Here is a 27,410-nt window from a genome sequence, read left to right on the forward strand (position 1 = left end):
TGGGAACTGTAATGTGTGCCTCGCTTGCTCTGCTGGTTTCAGCCTGTTTTTTTTTTGCAGGATTTGGTGTGTTGCCTGGATTTGAAGAGCCAACCTCATGATGAGTGATGGGTGTACAGGTACGTGCGTACAATCAGCAGCCTCTGGTCATAGCAATGTGACAGTCTGAAATATCAGTGCAGTGAGGTGGCTAGTTTCAGGGTCTCTACCTGTTGCGTGTAGTTATGTCCATTTTGTTTGTCTACTTCCCCTTTCTGTTCTCTTGCTGACTCTCAGTTCTTTTGGGCTGTGGCTTATCTCAATTACCTCTTGTTTGAGCCAAGACACTGAGTGTGAGCAAGTTATCTGACTACAACAGACATCACAACAGACCTTGTCCTCAACGCAGTCAGCAGGGGTCATGCACAGTGATCAGGAGCGGAGTAGTGAGCAGAGCCGAGCTTCCCCTTCCCACCCTCAACTTGGGTAGCTTTGTAAATTTGGGGTATTCTGTGTATTCTTATGCAGTGCACTGTTCTTGTGACAGTACATGTCAAAGTACTGTCTGAGCTCCAGCTCAAAACTGTTCCTACATGGGACACTAACAGGATTATATTGAAAGCTATGATTTCATCCATTTAAAATTGAGTTTTTTTTAATCAATGCTGGAAATTGAAAACTCCCCACACACCAGACCCTAGAGTGTGCAGTCCTTTTTAGAAATAATATACATTTCACAGCAAAAGATCTGCACCATTACGTTTTAGATTGCATCTACTGTCCTATTGGTAAAGGATGAGATGTCTCTGCAGAACTGTCAATAAAGAAGATCTATTTGTCTAACATTTAAGAACATAAGGACATAAGAAATAGGAGCAGAATATATGGCCATTTGAGCTGCTCTGCCATTCAATACAATCGTGGCTGATCTTCTGCCTCAACTCCACTTCCTGCTCGCTCCCCATATCTCTTGATTCCCCAAAAGAACAAAAATCCGTCTATCTCAGCCTTAAATGTATTCAATGATGGAGCATCCACAACCCTCTGGGGTAGAGAATTTGAAAGATTCACAACCTTTTGAGTGAAGAAATTTCTCCTCATCTCAGTTTTAAATGATCAGCTCCTTATCCTGAGACCGTGGCCCTTGTGTTCTAGATTCCTCAGCCAGGAGAAACAACCTCTCAATGTCTACCCTGTGAAACCCCTTCAGAATCTTGTATATTTCAATGAGATCACCTCTCACTCTTCTAAACTCCAGAGAGTATAGACCCAACTTACTGAGCCTCTCATCACAGGACAACCCTCTCATCCTAGGGACCAATCAAGTGAATCTTTGCTGTACTGCCTCCAAGGCATATATTTCCTTCCTTAACTTCAGAGACCAAAACTGCTCGTGGTACTCCAGGTATGGTCTCTCCAAAGCCCTGTATAATTATAACAAGACTTCCTTATTCTTGTACTCCAATACCCTTGCAATAAAGGCCAACATGCCATTTGCCTTCTGAATTGCTTGCTCTATCTGCGTGCTAACTTTGTGTTCCTTATACTGTTACGACCGAAGTGGGAGGAGTGCACTGCCTTTGCTAGTTCCACTTCTCCACAACATATATTTAAATGTTTACCCGGTCACTGATGCGGTCAATCATATACTCTATTCTTTATCCCAGAATTAAATACACCAACCAGATTTCTTTAATAAACAACAAAATTATCATTTTATTATAAAACAAGACTTATTCAGAAACGAAGCAGAGTAACACACAGATTGAAATATGAAAGTTCCCTTTTTAAATACCCCACACACAAACTCTCTCATGCTGAAAAAAATAAAGAAATTCTCTCTGCAGAGCTCTTTTACAAAAAAAGAAGACAAAAATACTTGAACGGATACTTGCTAATTCTTGAAGGAAAAAAAGAGAAGGAAAAAAAGTGAACCTATGATTAACAGTGCAAGTAGCACATTTTAAGTTAGGTTATGATAATTTTGCTCTTAACTATGAATGTGAGTTACTGGTATTTAATTTATTTAGGATGTCAGTTCTCCCTTTTGGTCTGGCATCTGGGTATACAGAGACGGGTCACGAGAATCTTTTCTGGAGCAGTTCGTCCTGGAGATGTTGAGAAATAGTCTGGCAGGCTTTCCAGGAGAAATGTGCCATCAGGGGTTTCATTTAGCACACTCTGGATTCACAGGGTCTTTTCAAAGAGGTAGAGAAAGACTTGGAAAATGTCCAGGCTTGGGCTGATAAGTGGCAAGTAACATTCGTGCCACAGAAGTGCCAGGCAATGACCATCTCCAACAAGAGAGAATCTAACCATCTCCCCTTGACATTCAATGGCATTACCATCGCTGAATCCCCCACTATCAACATCCTCGGGGCTACCATTGACCAGAAACTGAACTGGAGTAGCCATATAAATACTGTGGCTACAAGGGCAGGTCAGAGGCTCGGAATCCTGCGGCGAGTAACTCACCTCCTGACTCCCCAAAGCCTGTCCACCATCTACAAGGCACAAGTCAGGATTGTGATGGAATACTCTCTACTTGCCTGGATGGGTGCAGCTCCAACAACACTCAACAAGCTCGACACCTTCCTGGACAAAGCAGTCCGCTTGATTGGCACCCCATCTACAAACATTCACTCCCTCCATCACCGACGCACAGTGGCAGTATCATCTACAAGATGCACTGCAGCAACGCACCAAGGCTGCTTAGACAGCACCTTCCATTTCAGTGCTCAGGCTGAACATTCGATGGGCCTTTAACATCCCGTGAGCCATATGAGAGAGGCTATTTGACCCATCTAACTCATCCTTTCATAGCTGCAATTTCCAGTGCAGGACCTAACTGCCTCCTGAATGATTGCAGACTGTGTTTTCCTCTACTCCTCCCTACCTCTGAGTGCATTCCAGGTGTGAGCAACAATTTATTTAGATGCCGGCTTGGACATGTGCTGAATGGCCTCTTGTGTACTAATGACTATGAAGAGAAAGTGTTTTGCAGGAGTGCATAGCCTCTGAACCTGGGGTTGTCTGTGTGACCTCTCAGACACTCAGATGTGCGGTGCTGCCCTGAGCTCAGCAGTGACTCCTCACCCTCTTCATCTGTTGGAGGGGTTTCAAACACCCACCAACAACACCATTTTCGCCAACTAACAGGTGAGCTGTCAATCTGAGGTGTGGACAAAGCTTGGAGCCCAACCGCAATATATGGGCTGAGCACTGGGTAATACTCTGCTTGCAGTGCTGCCTCACTCTCAGCAGAGATGACACCACACAGAAAGACTCGAGGCCCTTCATGTTTCATGTTACAGAATTAAATCTGCATATTTTAACTTCCCTTAGTTGATCTCAGTGCTAAATTTCTACTTTGCTGTAATATTAACTTTACTTGATTCAAAATATTGAACAATTCAAAATATTTAGTGCAAAAATAACAATGGCACCAGATGAAGTTGCCTGTACTCTGTGTAGTTGCTGCAGTCATTTGTTATCAAGCTGTTATTGGGGCTGAAAGGGTTAAGGGCAGGGATACGGCAGGATGAAGCTGCTGTTCCTATTATTGCACTGTTCTCTCGGCCCTATGATGTGTGTGCTCTTCCCTTCTTTGTACGAATTGTTTGTTGTGTTGGGTTGAGGAGCTGGTGGGCAGGAAGGAGATGCTCTCTGCTGGGGTTCCTTCCTGTGTGTGAGGGGAAGCCTTTCCCTTGGCCTGTATCTCAGTGTAAAAGGACAGAAGTGGGTCCCAAGCAACAAGTGACCTGCAGTTCAGCACTGCGATGTCTCACAGCAGCTTATGGCCCCAGGGAGGACCAGCATCCTCCTCGCCATTGTGTCGGCTATCCACTAGGGCCAGAGTTCAACTGTTATGATGCTCTCTCACCAAGCGCGTGGGAATGGAGAACCCCATTCTGTTAGCAGCCTGCATTCCTTGGTAAAGAAAGACTTGCATTTATGTCGAGACTGGCATGACCTCGGGGCATCCCAAAGCGTTTTACAGGCAATGAAGTACTTTTGAAGTGTAGTCACTGTTGCAATGTAGGAAATGCAGCAGCCAATTTATGCACAGCAAGCTCCCATATACAACAGTGTGACAATGACCAGATAATCTGTTTTAGTGATTTTGGTTTAAAGATAATTATTGGTCAGGACACTGGGGAGAGCTCCCCTGCTCCTCTTCCAATCGTGGCCGTGGGATCTTTTACGTCCACCTATGAGGGCAGATGGGGCCTCGTTTTAAGGTCTCATTGGAAAGGCGGCACCTCCGACAGTGCAGCACTCCCTCAGTGCTGCACTGCAATGTCAGCCTGGATTGCGTGCTCAAGCCCCTGGAATGGGACTTGAACCTGCACCCTTGTGAGTTGGGTACTGAGCCACATTTTGCTAAATTTAGTATTTGCTCTCCTGCTTTCTCCCTCTCTTGAGGGCACTGACTCCTTGCTGTGGTACAGATGTGGGGGTTACAGGCACTCCCTGATGCAGATTTGGGATGACAGGTGCCCTTCGACACACGTGGACGTTCACACATACATTCTTCCTCTCTCTTTTTTTCTCTCACTGCAGTCTCTGGAACTCTTGCTGGTTTATTGCTGCAATATTGTCTTTTGACCAGCAGCTCCCTGTTGCTGACTGCAAGTGGAGAAGTTTGATGTTGGCGAGTGAATTTGAAGTTACTAGCTGCCAGTGGAGTGGTTTGTCGGACTATGTGCTGAAATGCTGTGTGATGTAATTTAGTAGGGGGCGTACAGTGGACGAGCCAGGGAGCAGCAGTGAGGCCTCCAGTGTAACAGGCTCCAACAGATGGAATCAATCAAGCAAAGCTTTGTTTGGCTTGGCACAGACTCCGCCTGACTTTCTTTCAACTCTTAGCAGCCTGTGCTGTCCCGGCACTGCAAGCTACATTCTGGGACTATTGGATCAAACAATAGTGCGGCCAGCCCAACACAAACAGCTAATCTCACTAAAACGAGTTTAAGCAGAGACAGCAATCCAGGCCATTTACTTCTTGGAATGATGGTGCATTTATGCCAGGTCACGAGTCAATGAGACAATGTCCATCCCACTGCATACAACCAACGGCAGAGCATCTTGTGCACACAATGGGCTGGATCCGTCATTCAGTATGCGTGAAGCTCCATGCTGACACTTGCTGCCCCACTTGTCATCCCAAGGGTTTGGACCAGAGGACTAAAAGGCTCCATTTAAATGCAAGAAAGTCTCTCGTACAATAGATGAGATAAATGAGCAGTGTTTTACACTGACTGAGCAGAATGTGTGTGATTGTTTGATTTCCGTGTCCACATTGTGCTGTGTGGATGGGGCTGTCCTATTCCCCCTTTAAAGGGTATTGTAAACCAGCAGGAACTGAGCTGCAGTGAGTTCCGATTGTGGGTGGACCATCAGGACAGTCTTGGTTTCAAAGATCTTGGTGTGATTCATATAATAAATATCAGGGCTGGGCAGGGTTTTTAGGTGAGTAGGGTCAGAGGTTGCTCCTGCACAGAACAACTTTATCCAAAGATGCCACTGCGCTTTATGTAGTCAAGGTGGTTAGTTACCTGAATTGTGTGTGGCCGTACATTTGCAACTGCAAGTCTGTGTGTGACCAGTTACTGGATCTCAATCACACTGCGGGAAGGAAGAGTGTCACTGAGCCCACTGAGCAACCTCCCAGCAGTTGCTCGTAGAATAGGCCCACTGTACTCCTTCACAACTGCACATGCTCCAGCAGACTAGACAGGAAAGCAGGGGCAGTCCTGCCACACCAGTTGAGGGCAGTCCAGTCCTGCAGTAAAAACAAACTTTTCTGCTTTCTCACTCTGAGCTTCACTCTTGCATCTTTCTAGTCTGATTCTTACAGACTTTCTCTCCCCCACATTACATAAGGCATTCCTTTGCTAGGGAACTGTTCCGTAGGCACTGACACTAGGGTGCAGTTCCGCAGGCACTGACTCTCACTGGTGTACAGTGTCACAGGCACCGACTTTCGCTGGCGTCCAGTTTCATAGGCACTGATACTCACTAGGGTACAGTTCCACAGGCACCGACTTTCGCTGGCGTACAGTTTCATAGGCACTGATACTCACTAGGGTACAATTCCACAGGCACCGACTTTCACTGGCGTACAGTTTTATAGGCACTGATACTCACTAGGGTACAGTTCCACAGGCACTGACTTTCACTGGCGTACAGTTCCACAGGCACCGACTTTCACTGGCGTACAGTTTCATAGGCACTGATACTCACTAGGGTACAGTTCCACAGGCACCGACTTTCACTGGCGTACAGTTCCACAGGCACCGACTTTCACTGGCGTACAGTTTCATAGGCACTGATACTCACTAGGGTACAGTTCCACAGGCACCGACTTTCGCTGGCGTACAGTTTCATAGGCACTGATACTCACTAGGGTACAATTCCACAGGCACCGACTTTCACTGGCGTACAGTTTTATAGGCACTGATACTCACTAGGGTACAGTTCCACAGGCACTGACTTTCACTGGCGTACAGTTCCACAGGCACCGACTTTCACTGGCGTACAGTTTCATAGGCACTGATACTCACTAGGGTACAGTTCCACAGGCACCGACTTTCACTGGCGTACAGTTTTATAGGCACTGATACTCACTAGGGTACAGTTCCACAGGCACTGACTTTCACTGGCGTACAGTTCCACAGGCACCGACTTTCACTGGCGTACAGTTTCATAGGCACTGATACTCACTAGGGTACAGTTCCACAGGCACCGACTTTCACTGGCGTACAGTTCCACAGGCACCGACTTTCACTGGCGTACAGTTTCATAGGCACTGATACTCACTAGGGTACAGTTCCACAGGCACCGACTTTCGCTGGCGTACAGTTTCATAGGCACTGATACTCACTAGGGTACAATTCCACAGGCACCGACTTTCACTGGCGTACAGTTTTATAGGCACTGATACTCACTAGGGTACAGTTCCACAGGCACTGACTTTCACTGGCGTACAGTTCCACAGGCACCGACTTTCACTGGCGTACAGTTTCATAGGCACTGATACTCACTAGGGTACAGTTCCACAGGCACCGACTTTCACTGGCGTACAGTTCCACAGGCACCGACTTTCACTGGCGTACAGTTTCATAGGCACTGATACTCACTAGGGTACAGTTCCACAGGCACCGACTTTCACTGGCGTACAGTTTCATAGGCACTGATACTCACTAGGGTACAGTTCCACAGGCACCGACTTTCACTGGCGTACAGTTTTATATGCACTGATACTCACTAGGGTACAGTTCCACAGGCACCGACTTTCACTGGCGTACAGTTTCATAGGCACTGATACTCACTGGGGTACAGTTCCACAGGCACCGACTTTCACTGGCGTACAGTTTCATAGGCACCGACTTTCACTGGCGTACAGTTTCATAGGCACTGATACTCACTAGGGTACAGTTCCACAGGCACCGACTTTCACTGGCGTACAGTTTCATAGGCACTGATACTCACTAGGGTACAGTTCCACAGGCACCGACTTTCACTGGCGTACAGTTCCACAGGCACCGACTTTCACTGGCGTACAGTTTCATAGGCACTGATACTCACTAGGGTACAGTTCCACAGGCACCGACTTTCACTGGCGTACAGTTTCATAGGCACTGATACTCACTAGGGTACAGTTCCACAGGCACCGACTTTCACTGGCGTACAGTTTTATAGGCACTGATACTCACTAGGGTACAGTTCCACAGGCACCGACTTTCACTGGCGTACAGTTTCATAGGCACTGATACTCACTAGGGTACAGTTCCACAGGCACCGACTTTCACTGGCGTACAGTTTCATAGGCACCGACTTTCACTGGCGTACAGTTTCATAGGCACTGATACTCACTAGGGTACAGTTCCACAGGCACCGACTTTCACTGGCGTACAGTTTTATAGGCACTGATACTCACTAGGGTACAGTTTCATAGGCACCGACTTTCACTGGCGTACAGTTTCATAGGCACCGACTTTCACTGGCGTACAGTTTCATAGGCACCGACTTTCACTGGCGTACAGTTTCATAGGCACCGACTTTCACTGGCGTACAGTATCATAGGCACTGATACTCACTAGGGTACAGTTCCACAGGCACCGACTTTCACTGGCATACAGTTTCATAGGCACCGACTTTCACTGGCGTACAGTTCCACAGGCACCGACTTTCACTAGCGTACAGTTTCATAGGCACCAACTTTCACTGGCGTACAGTTTCATAGGCACTGATACTCACTAGGGTACAGTTCCACAGGCACCGACTTTCACTGGCGTACAGTTTTATAGGCACTGATACTCACTAGGGTACAGTTCCACGGGCACCGACGTTCACTAGCGTACAGTTTCATAGGCACCAACTTTCACTGGCGTACAGTTTCATAGGCACTGATACTCACTAGGGTACAGTTCCACAGGCACCGACTTTCACTGGCGTACAGTTTCATAGGCACTGATACTCACTAGGGTACAATTCCACAGGCACCGACTTTCACTGGCGTACAGTTTTATAGGCACTGACATTCACTAGGGTACAGTTCCACAGGCACTGACTTTCACTGGCGTACAGTTTCACAGGCACCGACTTTCACTGGCGTACAGTTTTATAGGCACTGACTGTCACTGGGGTACAGTTCTGCAGGCACTGACTTTCACTGGTGTATAGTTTTATACGCGCTGACTCTCACTGGGGTACAGTTTCATGAATGCTGGTTCACCCTGAGGTGCGCATGTTTGTTATTAATAGCAATAACTGACATTCTTTCTGTATGGATCTTCATCAAATGACCTCTTAGAATCATACAACATGCAAGGAGGCTGATCAATCCATTGTGCGTCTGCTGGCTCTTTGAAATTAGATCCACTCCTTTGCTCTTTCCCCGTAGCCCTTCAGATTTCTTTTTTTCAAGTTCTTATCCAGTTCCCTTTTGACAGTTACTCTTAAATCTGTTTCCAGCACCCTTTCGGGCAGTGTATTCCAGATCACAGAAACTCAGTGCAAAAAGAAATTCTGCTCATCTCCCCTCTGGTTCTTTTGCCCGTTTTCTTAAATCTGTGACCTCTGGTTACTGACCCTCCTTCCAGTGGAAACAGTTACTCCTCATTTACTATATCAAAATCCTTTGTAAATTTGAACATTTCTATCAAATCTCCCTTAATCTTCCCTGCTCGAAGGAGAACAACAGCCCTCCTCTTAATTTGTCCTGCCACCTTCAAAGATTTGTGTACACACACCCCTAGGTGTCTCTCTTCCTGCACCCCTTTTAAAATTGTACCATTTAATTCGTGTCAAAAATGAATTTCATTATTTTTGCCAGATTACTTATGTTATTCAAATTAGTTATCTCCCAGAAGAATTCCAGTGAGGAGATGATCGTGAAATTTTCCTCTGACCTTAACTACTCCTCTCTAAATTGCTGCAGTATTTTATCACTGTGGACATCTTCAGGTGGTTGATTCCATTCTTAAACCGGACACGAGTTCTGAGACTTTCTGAAAATTTATCCAGAAGCTGTGGCTAACTGCTGAATGGACAAGCTTGTGTTCACTGATTAGGATCAGAGTACAAATGTGCAAAAACAGGAAATAGGAAAAAATTGTGCCCTAAATATAAATCAGGTTTGAGGAGATTGCATCTCTGAACCTTGAACTACTTGCAGATCTTGGTTACATGAGAGTTGCTGAGCTGACATTGCCTCAGCTTTTCTGGTTACAGGTCAATGAGACAGAGATGCTGGAATGTTTGCTATCCACATAATGTACCTTCACAAAGGGAGGTGGGGATGGGGAGTGGGGGAAGGAGGGTAGAGGGGTAGGGGAGGGGGTGGTGGTGGGGAGGGAGGGGAAGGCAGGGGGATGGAGTGGGGCTGGAGGGCAAGGGGGAGGGAATGGGTGGGGGTGGGAGAGGGGAAAGGAGGAGGGCGTGGGGAGGCAGAGGGGGGAGAGGGGGAAAGGGTTGGGGCGGGACGGGGGAAGGTGGTGGGGAGGGACGGGGAGAGGGTGAGGAGGGGGTGGGGAGAGGAGAGGTGAGAAGGAGGAGTAGATGAGAGGGGGCGAGTGGTAGCAACGGGAGGAAGAGAATAAAAGGGGGGGAATGGGGATATGGGGAGGAAGTGGGGAGTGGCAGGGGGAAGGGTAGGTGTGGGGAAAGCAGTGGGAGGGGAGGTTAATGCCAATCCAAGTGAAAGTTTTCTATCATCTTTACTTGTGAACATATCTTTGATGTTTCCTGTCACATGGAGTGAGAAGTGATGAGTCTGCTTCATTATTGAGGCTGAATGCAAAAAAAACCCAAATTGTCAGCTTGATAATAAAAGTGAGAACCAGGCTGAATATAGAAGGTTTGGGGGGGGAAGTGAAAAAACAAATGAGAAGCAAAGAGAGAGTATAAGAAGAGAGTCGTGGCTAACATAAAAGGGAATCCAAAAGTCTTCACAAGGCATATAAATAGCAAAAGGGAGATAAAAAGAGGAGTGGGGCTGATTAGGGACCTAAAAGAGGATTTACATATGGAGGCAGAGGGCATGGCTGAGGTACTAACTGAGTACTTTGTATCTGTCTTTACCAAGGAAGAAGATGCTGCCCAAGTCATAGTGGAAGAGGAGGTAGTTGAGACACTGGATGGGCTAAAAACTGATTAAAGAGGAGACATTAGATAGGCTGGCTATACTAGACTCACACCTTCCAAGTAATGTGACCTCTCCATTGTTCCTACTAAAATGTACTACCTCACATTTATCTGTGTTGAACTACATTTGGCAATTATTTGTCCGCTGTGAAAATTTATTAATGTCTTCCTATAGTTTGTTGCAGTCCTCAGTATTGAGTAACCCACCCTCCAATTTGGTGTCATTTGCAAATTTAGAAATTGTGCTTTTGTTTCCAAAGTCCGAACAGTTAATGTAAATTGTGAGCAGCAGTGGTCCCAGCACTGATCCTTGTGGAACGACACTTCTCATACCACTCTGAATAGCTACCCTTTGCTCCCACTCTCTGCTTTCTGTCTTGAAGCCAGCTAGCAATCCATTCTGCCACTTGTTCCCTGATTCTGCATTCTCTGACCTTATTCATTAGCCTATTTTGGGGCACCTTATCGAAGGCCTTTTGGCAATCCAGATAAATCACATCTGCTGCATTACCATTGTCCACCTCTCTCTGTCACCTCAAAAAAATTCAATAAGGTTGGCCAAGCAAGATTTTCCATTTTGTGACTGTAGATGATTACATTTTTCAGTTTCTAGATGTTCTTCTATTCTCTCCTTTAGTTGGGGTTCCATTATTTTTCCGACCACCGATATTAAGCTGACTGCTCTATAATTCCCTGGGCATGTTCTGTCTCCCTTCTCAAATATGGGAATTCCATTAGCTATCTGCCAGTCCTCTGGCACTATACCTTTTTGTAATGAATTATTAACTGTGTATTAATGCTGCTGCTATCTCTTCCCTTGATTTTTTAAAAATGTGTGGATGCAATCCATCCAGACCAGGGGCTTTATCCTCTTTGAGTTTGATTATTTTATTCAGTGCATCCCCTTTTTTATTTTAAATGCAATTATCTCATTACTCATTGCATCGTTCATTGTCATGTCTACCTGTTCTATCTCCCTCGTAAATGCCAAAGCAAAATAATTAATATTTCTGCTATCTCTCTATTGTTAGCTGTGGTGTTATCCTGTCTAATCATCTTATTCCCATTTCAGCTTTCCCTTTTTGATGAGCTTGTAAAATATACTATTTTGTTTTATGGTCCTTGATAATTTAATTTAATAGTTCCTCTTGGCCTTTTTTTGACTTCTCTCCTAATCTCTTCGTATTGTCTCTTATTATGCACTCCTCTGCTGTCTATGTATGCCTCTTTCCAACCTTCAGTTGTTCCCTTATGTCTTTATTCATCCTTGGAGTCTCATTAGTGTTTAGTTTGTTCTTTCCCTGTAGCAGAATATATTTTTCCTGCACTCTTCTGAACATCATTTTAAATGTCCCCTTGGAGGGGGAGGAGAAAGAGGGGAGGCATGATGTGGTAGTTGTTGGGGATTCAGTAATTAGGAAGACAGATAGCACCCTTTGTAAGCACGATTGAGAATCCTGCATATTTGTTGCCTATCTGTTGTCAGGGTGAGGATCATTTTGAACTGGCTTGAAAGAATATCTGAGGGGGAACAACTGTACTGTTGAGACAGGCTCCACCTCAACAGGGATGGGCCAGGGTCCTAGCAGAAAGGATAGATAGGGTGGTCACAGGGACTTTAAGCTAGTGAATGGGGGATGGGGAAGGCGCAGGTGCAAAAGATAGTATATAAGTTTGAAAACAAAAGTAAGGGAAGAGCGTAGAGTAACACTCAGAAATTGTGCTTTAGGCAATACAGGTAAAGGGAAAACTAAAAGATGTAGTTAAACCAGTAGAGAAGTAGGAAATGTATGGGTAAAACATAAGAACTGTAGGACAGGTGTGACCAAATACGCATTCTTATATAAACGCACAGAGTATAAGGAAGAAATTGAATGAATTGCAGGCACACATTTGACTTGGAGGGTATGACATGGTTGCCATTATGGAGACATAGCTGCAAGACAGTCAGGACTGGGAACTAATTATAACAGGTTATTAGGTCTACAGGAAAGATAGGGAACATGGTTGTGGGGGAGGTGTAGCTTTAATGATTAAGGATGAAATCACGTCAATGATGAGAGGTGAGCAGGCAGTGGAGAATTTATGGGTAGAACTAAGAAATAGAAAAAGGATTTAAGACTGTAGTGGGACTTGTGAATAGGCCCCCTGGTAGTGGCCTTGAAGTGGTAGCTTGTATAAATGCTGAAATTAGACAAGCATGTAGCAAATGCTGAGTTTAATGGTGGATTTTAACTTTCATATAGATTGGGGTAAGCAGACTCGCACATGTCAGAGTGTTAGTGAATTTCTTGTGTGTCCAGGATAGTTTTTGCAACAATATGACCTAGAACTGCCAAGGGGCCAGGCCATATTGGATTTATTAGTAAGTCATGAGTCAGATTTAGCTAACACCATAAAACTGTGTGAACATTTATCGAATAGTGATCATAATATGGTCGAGTTTAATGTTGTGTTTGAAAGGGAGAAATGTGAAACAGTTAGTAAGATTCAATTTTTTTTTTGTTTATTGCCCATTCCTAATTGCCCTTGAGAAGGTGGTGGTGAGCTGGCTTCTTGAACTTCTGCAATCCATGTGGTGTAGGTACACTCAGTGTTGTTGGGGAGGGAGTTTCCAGGATTTTATCCCTGTAACAGTGATATAGATCTAAGTCAGAATGATGTGTCACTTGGAGGAAAACTTGCAAATGGTAGTGTTCCCCTGCTTCTGCTGCCCTTGTTCTTCCAGGTGCGTTTGGAAAGTTCTGTCAAAGGAACTTTGGTGAATAGTTGCAGTGCATCTTGTAGATGGTACACGCTGCTGCCACTGTGCACCGGTGGTGCTGATCAAGTGGGATGCTTTGTCTTGGATAGTGTTGAGCTTCTTGACTGTTGGAGCTGCACTCATCCAGGCAAATGGAAAGTATTCCATCACACTTCTGACTTGTGCATTGTAGATGGTCAGGTTTTGGAGTGTCAGATAGTGAGCTACATTCTGCAGAATTCCAAGACTCTGACCTACTCTTTTAGCCACTGAATTTATATGGCTTGTTCAGTTAAGTTTCTAGTAATTGTAGCCCCCAGGTTGTTGGTCGGGGATTAAGCAATGGTAATGCCATTGAATGTCAAGGGGAGATGGTTAGATTCTTTCTTGTTGGAGACAGTCATTGCCTGGCACTTGTGTGGTACGAATGTTACTTATTCCTGAACGTTGTCCAGGTCTTGCCGCATGTGGGAATGGACTGCTTCAGTGCCTGAGGAGTTGCGAATGGTACCGAACACCTAACAATTATCCAAGAACATTCTCACATCTGACCTTATGTTGGAGGGAGGATCATTAATGAAGCAGCTAAAGATGGTTGGGCCTGAGGAACTCCTGCAGCGATGTCCTGGGGCTGAGGTGATTGGCCTTCAACAACCACAACCATCTTCCTTTGTGCTAGATTTGACTCCAAGCAGTGGAGCATTTTCCTCCCAATTCCCAGTGACTTCAATTTTGTGAGGGCTTTTTGGTCAAATGTTGCCTTGATGTCAACGGCAGTCACTCTCACTTCACCTCTGGAATTCAGCACTTTTGTCCATGTTTGGATCAAGGCTGTAATGAGGTCCGGTGCTGAGTGACCCTGGTGGAACCCAAAATGAATAACGATGAGCAGGTTTTGCTGAGTAATTGCCACATGTTAGAACTATCGACGAAACCTTCCATCCGATTGCTGATGATTGATAGTAGACTGATGGGGTGGTAATTGGCAGGATTTGATTTGTCCTGCTTTTTATGGTCAGGACATAACTGGGTATTTTTCCACATTTGCGGATAGATGCCAGTGTTGTAGCTGTACTGGAACAGCTTGGGTAAGGGTGCAGCTTCTGGAGCACAGGTCTTCAGTACTGCAGCCAAGATGTTGTCAGGGCCTTATAGCCTTTGCTGTATTCAGTGCCTTCAGCCCTTTCTTGGATATCACGTGGAGTGAATCGAATTGTCTGAGGGCTGACATCTATGATGGTGGGGACCTAAGGAGGAGGCCAAGATGGATCATCCATTAGACACTTCTGGCTGAAAATGGTTGCAAATGTTTTAGCTTTGTCTTTTGCACTGAGCTGCTGGGCTCCCCCATCATTGAGGACAGGGATGTTTGTGAAGCCTCCTCCTCCTGTTCGTTCTTCAATTGCCCATCACCATTCTCAAGTGGATGTGGCAGGACTGCAGAGCTTTGACTGATCTGTTGGTTGTGGAATTGCTTAGCTCTGTCTTTTGCATCTTGCTTCTGCTGTTTAGCCTACATATAGTGTTCTGTTGTAGCTTCACCAGGGTGGCATCTCATTTGTAAGTATTCCTGGTGCTGCTCCTGGCATGCTCTCCTGCACTCCTTATTGAACCTTGGTTTGTCTCCTGCCTTTATGTTAATGGTAGAGTGAGCGATATTCCAGTGTATGAGGTCACAGATTGTGATGGAGTACAATTCCGTTGCTGCTAATGGCTCACAGCGCCTCATGGCTGCCCAGTTTTGAGCTGCTAGATCTGTTCTAAATCTATCCCATTTAGCATGGACATGGTGTTGCACAACATGATGGATAGATCGTATCCTCAATGTTAATTCGGGACTTTGTTTCCATCAGGATTGTCTGGTGGTCACTTCTACTAACACTGTCACAGGCACATGCATCCACGGCGGGTAGATTGGTGAGGATGAGGTGAAGTAAGTTTCTCCTTCTAGTTGGTTCCCTCACCACCTGCCGTAGGCCCAGTCTGGCAGCTATGTCCTTCAGGACACAGCTAGCTCGGTCAGTAGTGGTGCTACTCTTGGTGATGGTCTTTGAAGTCCCCTACCCAGAGTATATTCTATACCGTTCTTCCAAGGGGTGGTCAACATGGAGGGATACTGATTTATCAACTGAGAGAGGGAGGTAATCAGCAGGAGGTTTCCTTGTCCGTGTTTGGCCTGATGCCATGAGCCTTTGTGGGGTCTGGAGTCAATGTTGAGAACTCCCAGGACAACTCCCTCCCGGTTATATACCACTGTGCTGCCAGCTCTGGTGGATCTGTCCTGCTGGTGGGACAGGACATACATGGATGATGATGGAGGAGTGAGTCTGATTATGTCAGGCTATTGCTTGACTAACCAGTGGGACACCTCTCCCAATTTTGGCACAGATCCCCAAATGTTATTGCGGACTTTACAGGCTCGACAGGGTAGGGGGTTCCTTTGGTTATTTCGGTACCTAGCTCGATATCTAGTTTTATTCTTCCTTGACCTTTCTGAATTAGTTTGATACGACTGAGTGGTTTGCTAGGCCATTTCAGAGGGTAGTTAAGAGTCAACCACTGTTGGTCTGGAATCATTGTAGGACAGACTGCGTAAGGACGGCAGATTTCTTTCCCTGAAGGACATTAGGAAACCAGATGAGTTTTTACGACAGTCCGGTAATTTCATGATCATTATTAATGAGACCAGCATTTTATTCCAGATTTATTAATTAATTGAATTCAAATTCCGTCAGCTGCCGTGGTGGGATTTGAACTCTTGTCTCTGGAGCATTAGTCTGGGCCTCTGGATTATTGTCCAGTAACATTACCACGATGCTACAGTCCCCCGATTTAGGTAAGCCTCACTTCATTGGGATGAGACAGACTGTCCACAGTAAATTGGACAAATCTGTTAATGGGTAAAATGACAGAAAATCAGTGAGAGGTGTTCAAAAAGGAATTTAATGTGATATAGAACCAGTTTATACCACTAAGGGGCAAGAATTCAATGGGGAGCAGATAGCATAGATTGGGAGAAACTTTTGCACTGTTTCGGGAGTCTAGGGCTGGGGGTGTAGTCAAAAGATTAGAGCTAGACCTTTTTGGAATGAAATTAGGAAATACTTCGACATGCCGTGGGTAGTAGAAGTTTGGACTCTTTGCCACAGACAGCAACTGATGCTAGATCAGTTGTTAATTTTAAGTCTGAAATTGATAGATTTTTGTTAGCCAAAGGTGTTAAAGGATATGAGGAAAAGGCAGGTATATGGAGTTAGGTCACAGATCAGCCATGCTCTCATTGAATGGGAGCAGGCTTGAGGGGCTAATGTACCCCAGTGTTGTATAAGGACAAACAGGTACCCCTCCTCCCCAGTACTGTACCCTAGTGTCTACAGTAGAAAATCTGTACCCTAGTGTTACACTGTGAGACTGGCTCTGATTGTCTCTGTACCACTGTGGAGATTCTAGTACCTCTCCCGAATTGCTATCCTTCATGTATGCAGATTAACATTGAGTAATAGCAGGCTGTTTGTCTGCAGGGATCATCACAGCTAAGCCTGATCCTGTTGTTACTGATGTCCATATACTTCCATTAAGGTTTCTGGATAATAAGCAGGAGTGGCCACCCTGGATGATCATCCCCTTTCTAACCCACTACAGGCATTGTCTTCCTACTGTTTCTCTAGGTGCGATCAGCTAACTCAGGTCTGACTGGGGAGTGATCCTGGCACTATCCTGATCTCTGGCTCAGTTACATCCTGCCTCTAGCCAACTACCTATGACTATGATAGTGTTGTGATTATGTTTCTCGACTTGGAATGCAGAGAATGTTAACTCAAACCTCACTGTGGCAGTTTGTGAATTTGAATTCAGTTTAAAAATTCTGGTACACAGTTATAAATAAAAGTGACAGTAATGGTAGCACTCTCGCCTCTGGGTCAGAAGGTTGTGAGTTGAAGGTCCACTGCAGAAACCTGAGCTCATAATCCAGGCCTACACTGAGGGAGTGCTGCATAATCAGAATTGCCGAGTTTTAGATGAGATGCAAAACTAAGGTCCTGTGTGCCCCCTCTGGTAGATGCAAAAGATCCCATTCGAAGAAGAGCATGGGAGTTCTCCGTGTTATCCAGCCCAAATTAATCCCTCAACCAGCATCAATCAAACAGATACTCCGGTCATTTTCACACTGCTGTTTGGGGAGTTTGCTGTGCACAAGTTCACGGATGCATTTCCTGTAAAAGTGATTTCAACAAAGTACTTTGCACAACACCAACAACTTGTATTGATATAGCACCTTTAATATAACAATGTCCGTAGGTGCTTCACAGGAGTGTTGTTAAAACATAGAATTTGAAGTCAGACCGCATAGGGAAATATAAGGGCAGATGACCAAATGCTTTGTCAAAAAGGTGGGTCTTAAGGAGCATTTTCAAGGAGGTATGAGAGGCAGGGAGGTTTCGGGAGAGACGAACTTAGGGTCTTGGTAACTGAAGACCTGGGCACCGATGGTGGAGTGATTTAAAATTGGAGATGCGTAAGAGGGCAGAATTAGAGGAATGCAGATATCTTGGGTTGTGGGGCTGGAGAAGATTACAGAGATATCGGGAGAGGCAAGGCCTTGGAGGAATTTGCAAACAAGGATGAAAATTTTTAAATCATGACATTGCTTAACCAGAAGCCAGTGTAGGTCAGCGAGCACAGGGGTGATAGGTGAACTGGACTTGGTGTGAGTTAGGACATGGGGAGCAGAGGTTTGGATGACCAGAAGATTACGGAGGGTAAAATGTGGGAGGCTGGCTAGGAATGCATTGGAATAGTGAAGTCTGGAGGGAACAAAGGCATGGACGAGGATGTCAGCAGCAGATTATCTGAGGCAGGGGCGGAATTGAATGATGTTATGGATGTGGAACCAGACAGTCTTATTGATGACATGGACATGAGGTTGGAAGCTCACTTTGGGGTCAAACATGATACCAAGGTTGCAAGCAGTCGCTGAAGGGCAGCATGCAGATGAGAAATAGGAGGGCACCAACGAAAGATCCTTGTTGGATACCAGAGATAACGGTGCAGCAGTTGGAAGAGAAACTATTGCAGGTGATTTTCTGATTACGATTGATAAGAATGGAACCGGGCAATTGCAGTCCCACCCAGCTGGATGACTGGAGAGGTGTTGGAGAAGAATGGTGTGGTCAACTATGTTAAAGGCCATAGACAAGTCGAGAAGAATGAGGAGTGATACTTCACCTTTGTCACAGTCACATAGGATATCATTTGTGACCTTGATAGCCATTTTGGTACTCTGGCATGGGCGGAAATATGAGTGGAGTGATTCAAGCATGGTATTCTGGGAAAGATTTGGGAGGTCACAATATATTCAAGAACTTTGGAGAGGAACGGAGAACAAAGAACAGTACAGCACAGGAACAGGCCATTCGGCCCTCCAAGCCTGCGCCGATCTTGATGCCTGCCGAAACTAACGCCTTCTGCACTTCCGGGGCCCATATCCCTCTATTCCATTCCCTTCCTATTCATATATTTGTCAAGATGTCTCTTAAACGTCGCTATCGTATCTGTTTCCACCACCTCTCCTGGCAGCAAGTGCCAGGCACTCACCACCCTCTGTGTAAAAAAACTTGCCTCGCACAACCCCTCTAAACTTTGCCCCTCGCACCTTAAACCTATGTCCCCTAGCAACTGACTCTTCCATACTGGGAAAAAGCTTCTGACTATCCACTCTGTCCATGCCGCTCATAACTTTGTAAACCTCTATCATGTCGCCCCTCCACCTCCGTCGTTCCAGTGAAAACAATCTGAGTTTTTCCAACCTCTCCTCATAGCTAATGACCTCTAGACCAGGCAACATCCTGGTAAACCTCCTCTGTACCCTCTCCAAAGCCTCCACGTCCTTCTGGTAGTGTGGCGACCAGAATTGCAGGCAATATTCTAAGTGTGGCCTAACTAAGGTTCTGTACAGTTGCAACATGACTTGCCAATTTTTATACTCTATGCCCCGACTGATGAAGGCAAGCCTGCCGTTTGCCTTCTTGACTACCTTATCCACCTGCGTTGCCACTTTCAGTGACCTGTGGACCTGTACGCCCAGATCTCTCTGCCTGTCAATACTCCTAAGGGTTCTGCCATTTACTGTATACCTCCCACCTGCATTAGACCTTCCAAAATGCATTACCTCACATTTGTCCGGATTAAACTCCATCTGCCATTTCTCCGCCCAAGTCTCCAACCGATCTATATCCTGCTGTATCCTCTGACAATCCTCATCATTATCCGCAACTCCACCAACCTTTGTGTCGTCCGCAAACTTACTAATCAGACCAGCTACATTTTCCTCCAAATCATTTATATTTACTACAAACAGCAAAGGTCCCAGCACTGATCCCTGCGGAACACCACTAGTCACATCCCTCCATTCAGAAAAACACCCATCCACTGTTACCCTCTGTCTTCTGTGACTGAGCCAGTTCTGTATCCATCTTGCCAGCTCACCTCTGATCCCGTGTGACTTCACCTTTTGCACTAGTCTGCCATGCGGGACCTTGTCAAAGGCTTTACTAAAGTCCATATAGACAACATCCACCGCCCTTCCCTCATCAATCATCTTCGTCACTTCCTCAAAAAACGCAATCAAATTAGTAAGACACGACCTCCCCTTCACAAAACCATGCTGTCTCTCGCTAATAAGTTAATTTGTTTCCAAATGGGAGTAAATCCTGTCCCGAAGAATCCTCTCTAATAGTTTCCCTACCACTGATGTAAGGCTCACCGGCCTATAATTTCCTGGATTATCCTTGTTACCCTTCTTAAACAAAGGAACAACATTGGCTATTCTCCAGTCCTCTGGGACCTCACCTGTAGCCAATGAGGATGCAAAGATTTCTGTCAAGGCCCCAGCAATTTCTTCCCTTGCCTCCCTCAGTATTCTAGGGTAGATCCCATCAGGCCCTGGGGACTTATCTACCTTAATGCTTTGCAAGACACCCAACACCACCTCCTTTTTGATAATGAGATGACTGAGACTATCTGCACTCCCTTCCCTCGGTTCATCATCCACCAAGTCCTTCTCCTTGGTGAATACTGATGCAAAGTACTCATTTAGCACCTCGCCCATTTCCTCTGGCTCCACACATAGATGCCCATCTCTGTCCTTGAGTGGGCCAACCCTTTCCCTGGTTACCCTCTTGCTCTTTATATATGTATAAAAAGCCTTGGGATTTTCCTTAATCCTGTTTGCCAATGACTTTTCATGACCCCTTTTAGCCCTCCTAACTCCTTGCTTAAGTTCCTTCCTACTGTCTTTATATTCCTCAAGTGCTTCATCTGTTCCTGGCCTTCCAGCCCTTACAAATGCTTCCTTTTTCTTTTTGACTAGGCTCACAATATCCCGTGTTATCCAAGCTTCCCGAAACTTGCCAAACTTGTCTTTCTTCCTCACAGGAACATGCTGGTCCTGGATTCTAATCAGCTGACGTTTGAAAGACTCCCACATGTCAGATGTTGATTTACCCTCAAACAGCCACCGCCAATCTAAATTCTTCAGTTCCTGCCTTATATTGTTATAATTAGCCTTCCCCCAATTTAGCACCTTCACCCGAGGACTACTCTTATCCTTATCCACAAGTACCTTAAAACTTATGGAATTATGGTCACTGCTGCCGAAATGTACCCCCACTGAAACTTCGACCACCTGGCCGGGCTCATTCCCCAATACCAGGTCCAGAATGGCCCCATCCCTAGTTGGACTATCTACATTCTGTTTCAAGAAGCCCTCCTGGATGCTCCTCACAAATTCTGCCCCATCCAAGCCCCTAGCACTAAGTGAGTCCCAGTCAATATTGGGGAAGTTTAGAGATACAGCACTGAAACAGGCCCTTCGGCCCACCGAGTCAACCACCCATTTATACTAATCCTACACTAATCCCATATTCCTGCCACATCCCCACCTGTCCCTATATTTCCCTACCACCTACCTATACTAGGGGAAATTTATAATGGCCAATTAACCTATCAACCTGCAAGTCTTTGGCATGTGGGAGGAAACCGGAGCACCCGGAGGAAACCCACGCAGACACAGGGAGAACTTGCAAACTCCACACAGGCAGTACCCAGAATTGAACCCGGGTCACTGGAGCTGTGAGGCTGCGGTGCTAACCACTGTGCCACTGTGCCGCCCTTAAAATCACCCACCACTACAACCCTGTTACCTTTACATCTTTCCAAAATCTGTCTACATATCTGCTCCTCTACCTCCCGCTGGCTGTTGGGAGGCCTGTAGTAACCCCCCAACATCGTGACTGCACCCTTCCTATTCCTGAGCTCCACCCATATTGCCTCGCTGCATGACCTCTCTGAGGTGTCCTCCCGCAGTACAGCTGTGATATTCTTCTTAACCAGTAATGCAACTCCCCCACCTCTTTTACATCCCCCTCTATCCCGCCTGAAGCTTCTAAAGCCTGGAACATTTAGCTGCCAATCCTGCCCTTCCCTCAACCAAGTCTCTCTAATAGCAACAACATCATATTTCCAAGTACTAATCCAAGCTCTAAGTTCATCTGCCTTACCTGTTATACTTCTCGCATTGAAACAAATGCACTTCAGACCATCAGTCCCGCTGTGCTCAGCAACATCTCCCTGCCTGCTCTTTCTCTTAGTCCTACTGGCCTTATTTACTATGTCGTCCTCATTTACTTCACTAGTTGTCCTACTGCTCTGGTTCCCACCTACCTGCCACACTAGTTTAAACCCTCCCGAGTGACGCTAGCAAACCTTGCAGCCAGGATATTAGTGCCCTTCCAGTTTAGATGCAACCCGTCCTTCTTGTACAGGTCCCATCTGTCCCTGAAGAGAGCCCAATGGTCCAGATGTCTGAAACCCTCCCTTCTACACCAGCTGCTCAGCCACGTGTTTAGCTGCACTATCTTCCTATTTCTAGCCTCACTGGCACGTGGCACAGGGAGTAATCCAGAGATTACAACCCTTGAGGTCCTGTTTTTTAACTTACTACCTAACTCCCTAAAATCCCCCTGCAGGACCTCATCACGCTTCCTGCTTACGTCATTGGTACTGATGTGTACCACAACCTCTGGCTGTTCACCCTCCCCCTTCAGAATGCCCTTTGTCCGTTCAGAGACATCCTTGACCCTGGCACCAGGAAGGCAACATACCTTCTTGGAGTCTCTTTCACATCCACAGAAGCGCCTATCTGTGCCCCTGAGTATAGAGTCCCCTATAACTATTGCTCCTCTGCGCTTTGTCCCTCCCTGCTGAACAACAGTGCCAGCTGTGGTGCCACTGCTCTGGCTGCTGCTGTTTTCCCCTAATAGGCCATCCCCCCACACCCCCCCCCCCCCCCACAACAGTATTCAAAACGGTATACTTGTTCGAGAGGGGGATAGCCACAGGGGATTCCTGCACTGACTGCCTGCCCCTTCTAGCGGTCACCCATCTATCTGCCTGCACCTTGGGTGTAACCACTTCTCTAAAACTCCTGTCTATGGCGCTTTCCGCCACCTGCATGCGCCTAAGTGCATCCAGTTGCCGCTCCAACCGATTGGAGATGGGGCAGTTGTTTGCAAGGATGGAAGAGTCAAGGGTTTTAGTTTTGAAGAATGGGTGATGACGGCACATTTAAAGCTAACAGTACCTGAAGAGAGAACCGTAAATATCAGTTAACATGGAATCCAGGAGGGGACTTTGGGTCACCAGTTTAATGGGAACAAGGTCAAGGGAGCAGTAGGTGGGTCTCATGGACAAGATCAGCTTCGAGATGACACGAGGGGAGACAGAGAAACTAGAGAAAGATGTGAGTTTAGGGCTAGGGCATGCGGGAGCCTCAGAGGAAGTTTGGCCTGCTGGGCAAGTGGAAGGGAGGGAAAAAGCAGAGGCAGATAATCGGATGGTCTCAATCTTAGTGACAAAGTAGTCTGGGTTTCCTTGTACTTGTTGTTGGAGGTGAGGGTGGTGGAGACAGAGGAGAAGGATTTATGAAGACTATTTGCAGTACAAACAGAGAGATGCTGGGTTGGGGTGGGGGGAGGGTGTGGGGGTGTTTTCTTTGCATTCCAGGATGATCCTGGAATAGTGAGCAATTTTAGCAGATGAGTGCAAGACCTGATAGTACTTTGTGGTCCAGCCAGATTTGGTGTTGAATGGCTAAACCAATTGTCCACCATATACATTCATGTCTGTGTCCCTTGGGCTGAAGGGAGCGGAGATGAGGACTGTACCAGAGATCATAAAATCTGACTGTAAAAGCTTCTATAGACATGTGAAGAGAAAAAGATTAGTGAAGACAAATGTGGGTCCCTTACAGTCAGAAACGGGGGAATTTATAATGGGGAACAAAGAAATGGCAGACCAATTAAATGCATACTTTGGTTCTGTCTTCACAAAGGAGTACACAACTTACCTCCCAGAAATGTTGGGGAACATAAGGTCTAATGAGAAGGAGGAACTGTATGAAATCAGTATTAGTAAGGAAATGGTGTTGGGAAAATTGATGGGATTGAAGGCCGATAAATCCCCGTGGCCTGATCATCTACATCCCAGAGTACTTAAGGAAGTGGCCCTAGAAATAGTAGATGCATTGCTGGTCATTTTTCAAAATTCTATAGACTCTGGAACAGTTCCAACGGATTGGAGGGTAGCTAATGTAACCCCACAATTTAAAAAAGGAGGTAGAGAGAAAACAGGGAATTATAGACCGGTTAGCCTGACATCAGTAGCGGGGAAAATGCTGGAGTCCATTGTAAAAGATGTAATAGCAGAGCACTTGGAAAACAATGACAGGATCAGACAAAGTCAACATGGATTTACGAAAGGAAAATCATGCTTGACAAAGCTACTGGCTTTTTTTGAGGATGTAACGAGTAGAATAGATAAGGGAGAACCAGTGGATGTGGTGTATTTGGATTTTCAGAAGGCTTTCGATAAGGTCCCACATAAGAGATTAGCATGCAAAATTAAAGCACATGGGATTGGGGGTAAGGTACTGAAATGGATAGAGAACTGGTTGGCAGACAGGAAACAAAGATTAGAAATAAACGGGTCTTTTTTCCGGTGGCAGGCAGTGACTAGTGGGGTACCGCAGGGATCAGTGCTAGGACACCAATATATATATATTTTTTTAGAGATACAGCACTGAAACAGGCCCTTCGGCCCACCGAGTCTGTGCCGACCATCAACCACCCATTTATACTAATCCTACAGTAATCCCATATTCCTATCACATCCCCACCTGTCCCTATATATTTCCCTACCACCTATCTATACTAGGGGCAATTTATAATGGCCAATTAACCTATCAACCTGCAAGTCTTTGGCATATGGGAGGAAACTGGAGCACCCGGAGGAAACCCACGCAGACACAGGGAGAACTTGCAAACTCCGCCCAGGCAGTACCCAGAATCGAACCCGGGTCCCTGGAGCTGTGAGGCTGCGGTGCTAACCACTGCGCCACTGTGCCGCCCATATATATTAATGATATAGATGAGTGAATTAAATGTAATATATCTAAGTTTGCAGACGACACAAAGCTGGTTGGGAGTGTGATCTGCGAGGAGGATGCAGAGAAGCTCCAATGTGATTTGGACAGGTTGAGTGAGTGGGCAAATACATGGAAGATGCAGTATAATGTGGATAAATGTGAGGCTATCCACTTTGGTGTCAAAAACAGAAAGGCAGATTATTATCTGAACGGCGATAGATTGGGAAAGGGGGAGGTGCAGCGAGACCTGGGTGTCCTTATGCACCAGTCGCTGAAAGTAAGCGTGCAGGTGCAGCAGGCAGTTAAGAAGGCAAATGGTATGTTGGCCTTCATTGTGGGAGGATTCGAGTACAGGAGTGAGGATGTCTTGCTGAAATTATATAATGCCGCAGTGAGACCACATATATGGAGTATTGTGTGCAGTTTTGGTCTCCTTATCTGAGGAAGCATAGAGTTTTACAGCACAGAAACAGGCCCTTCGACCCAACCCGCCTGCGCCAACCGTCAAGCACCCGTCCTAACTAATCCCATTTCCCCGCACTTGGCCCGTAGCCTTGTATGTTATGGCGTTTCAAGTGCTCATCTAAATACTTTCTGAATGTCGTGAGTGTTCCTGCCTCTACCACCTCTTCAGGCAGTGTGTTCCAGATTCCAACCACCCTCTGGGTGAAAAAATTTCTCCTGAACTCCCCTCTGAACCTTCTGCCCCTTACCTTAAATCTATGCCCCCTAGTTATTCACCTCTCCACTAAGGGAAAAAGTTTCTTCCTATCTATCCTATCAATGCCCCTCATAATTTTGTGCACCTCAATCAGGTCCCCCCTCAGCCTTCTCCGCTGCAAGGAAAACAACCCTAGCCTATCCCGTCTTTCTTCATAACTGAAATGCTCCAGCTCAGGCAACATCCTGGTGAATCACCTCTGCACCCTCTCCATTGCAGTCACATCCTTCCTATAATGTGGTGACCAGAACTGTACACAGTACTCCAGCTGTGGCCTAACCAGCGTTTTATATAGCTCCATCAAAAACTCCCTGCTCTTATATTCTATGCCTCGGCTAATAAAGGCAAATATCCCGTATGCCTTCCTAACTACCTTATCTACCTGTGCTGCTGCCTTCAGTGATCTATGGACAAGCACCCCAAGGTCCCTCTGACCCTCTGTACTTCCTAAGGTCCTACCATCCATTGTATATTCCATTGCCTTGTTAGACCTCCCAAAGTGCATCACCTCACACTTCTCAGGATTAAACTCCATTTGCCACTGCTCTGCCCATCTTACCAGCCCATCTATATCGTCCTGTAGTCTAAGGCTTTCCTCCTCACCATTTACGATACCACCAATTTTTGTGTCATCAGCGAACTTACTGATCGTACCTCCTATATTCACATCTAAGTCATGAATGTACACTGCAAACAGTAAGGGTTCCAGCACCGATCCCTGCGGTACACCACTGGTCACAGCTTCCACTCACAAAAACAACCCTCGACCATCACCCTCTGCCTCCTTCCGCTAAGCCAATTTTGACTCCAATTTGCCAAATTACCCTGGATCCCATGGGCTTTTACTTTCTTAACCAGTCTCCCATGTGGGATCTTATCAAAAAGCATTACTGAAGTCCATGTGGACTACATCAACTGCTTTACCCTCATCTACACATCTAGCCACCTCCTCGAAAAATTCAATCAAATTTGTAAGACACGATCTCCCCCTGACAAAGCCATGTTGACTATCCCTGATTAATCTAATATAAAAGCAAAATACTGCGGATGCTGGAAATCTGAAACAAAAACAAGAAATGCTGGATTCACTCAGCAGGTCTGGCAGCATCTGTGGAAAGAGAAGCAGAGTTAACGTTTCGGGTCAGTGACCCTTCTTCGGAACGAAGAAGGGTCACTGACCCGAAACGTTAACTCTGCTTCTCTTTCCGCAGATGCTGCCAGACCTGCTGAGTGAATCCAGCATTTCTTGTTTTTATCCCTGATTAATCCCTGCCTCTCCAAGTGGAGATTAATCCTGTCTCTCAGAATTTTTTCCAATAATTTCCCTACCACTGATGTTCGACTCACCGGCCTGTAATTACCTGGTTTATCCCTGCTACCCTTCTTGAATAATGGTACCACATTCGCTGTCCTCCAGTCCTCTGGTACCTCTCCTGTGGCCAGACAGGATCTGAAAATTTGAGCCAGAGCCCCTGCTATCTCCTCCCTTGCCTCACATATACATCTCATCTGGGCCTGGGAATTTATCCACCTTTAAGCCCGCTAAGACGGCCTAAATAACACTTCCTCCTTTACAATGCTAATTTGATCAACTATGTCACAATCCCCCTCCCTGATCACTACACCTACATCGTCCCTCTCCATAGTGAACACAGATGAAAAGTAATCGTTCAAAATTTCATTTCAGGAATCCATCAGCCTTCCATCCATGCCAGAATGCACAGCTATTGTTGAAGCTCAGACATGTGGAGCTTGAGTGCATTTGGAACATCCAGGACATTTGGGCTCAGGCAAGTGCTGGGCCTCAGGTGTTTTCCTAAGCTGATTTCTCTTGG

General features: G+C 46.0%; 1 protein-coding gene across 4 annotated transcripts in view; it reads left to right on the forward strand.

Moving 5' to 3' along the window:
• The window catches only part of LOC137347822 (exonuclease mut-7 homolog), a 556,743-nt gene that overhangs the window by 99,239 nt on the left and 430,094 nt on the right, over positions 1–27,410 (forward strand). For 2 of the 4 annotated variants that reach the window (XM_068012844.1, XM_068012843.1), the window contains exons 3-4: positions 61–119; positions 27,263–27,365. Coding sequence is in view for 2 of the 4 variants with exons in the window: in XM_068012840.1 (XP_067868941.1) it covers positions 98–119 (22 nt within the window). In the remaining 2 variants the exon portion in view is untranslated. The remainder of the gene's footprint in view (positions 1–60; positions 120–27,262; positions 27,366–27,410) is intronic. The other 2 variants (XM_068012840.1, XM_068012842.1) reach the window with 1 other exon arrangement.

The sequence above is a fragment of the Heterodontus francisci genome, chromosome 32, assembly GCF_036365525.1.
Source record: "Heterodontus francisci isolate sHetFra1 chromosome 32, sHetFra1.hap1, whole genome shotgun sequence".
Lineage (NCBI taxonomy): Eukaryota > Metazoa > Chordata > Chondrichthyes > Heterodontiformes > Heterodontidae > Heterodontus > Heterodontus francisci.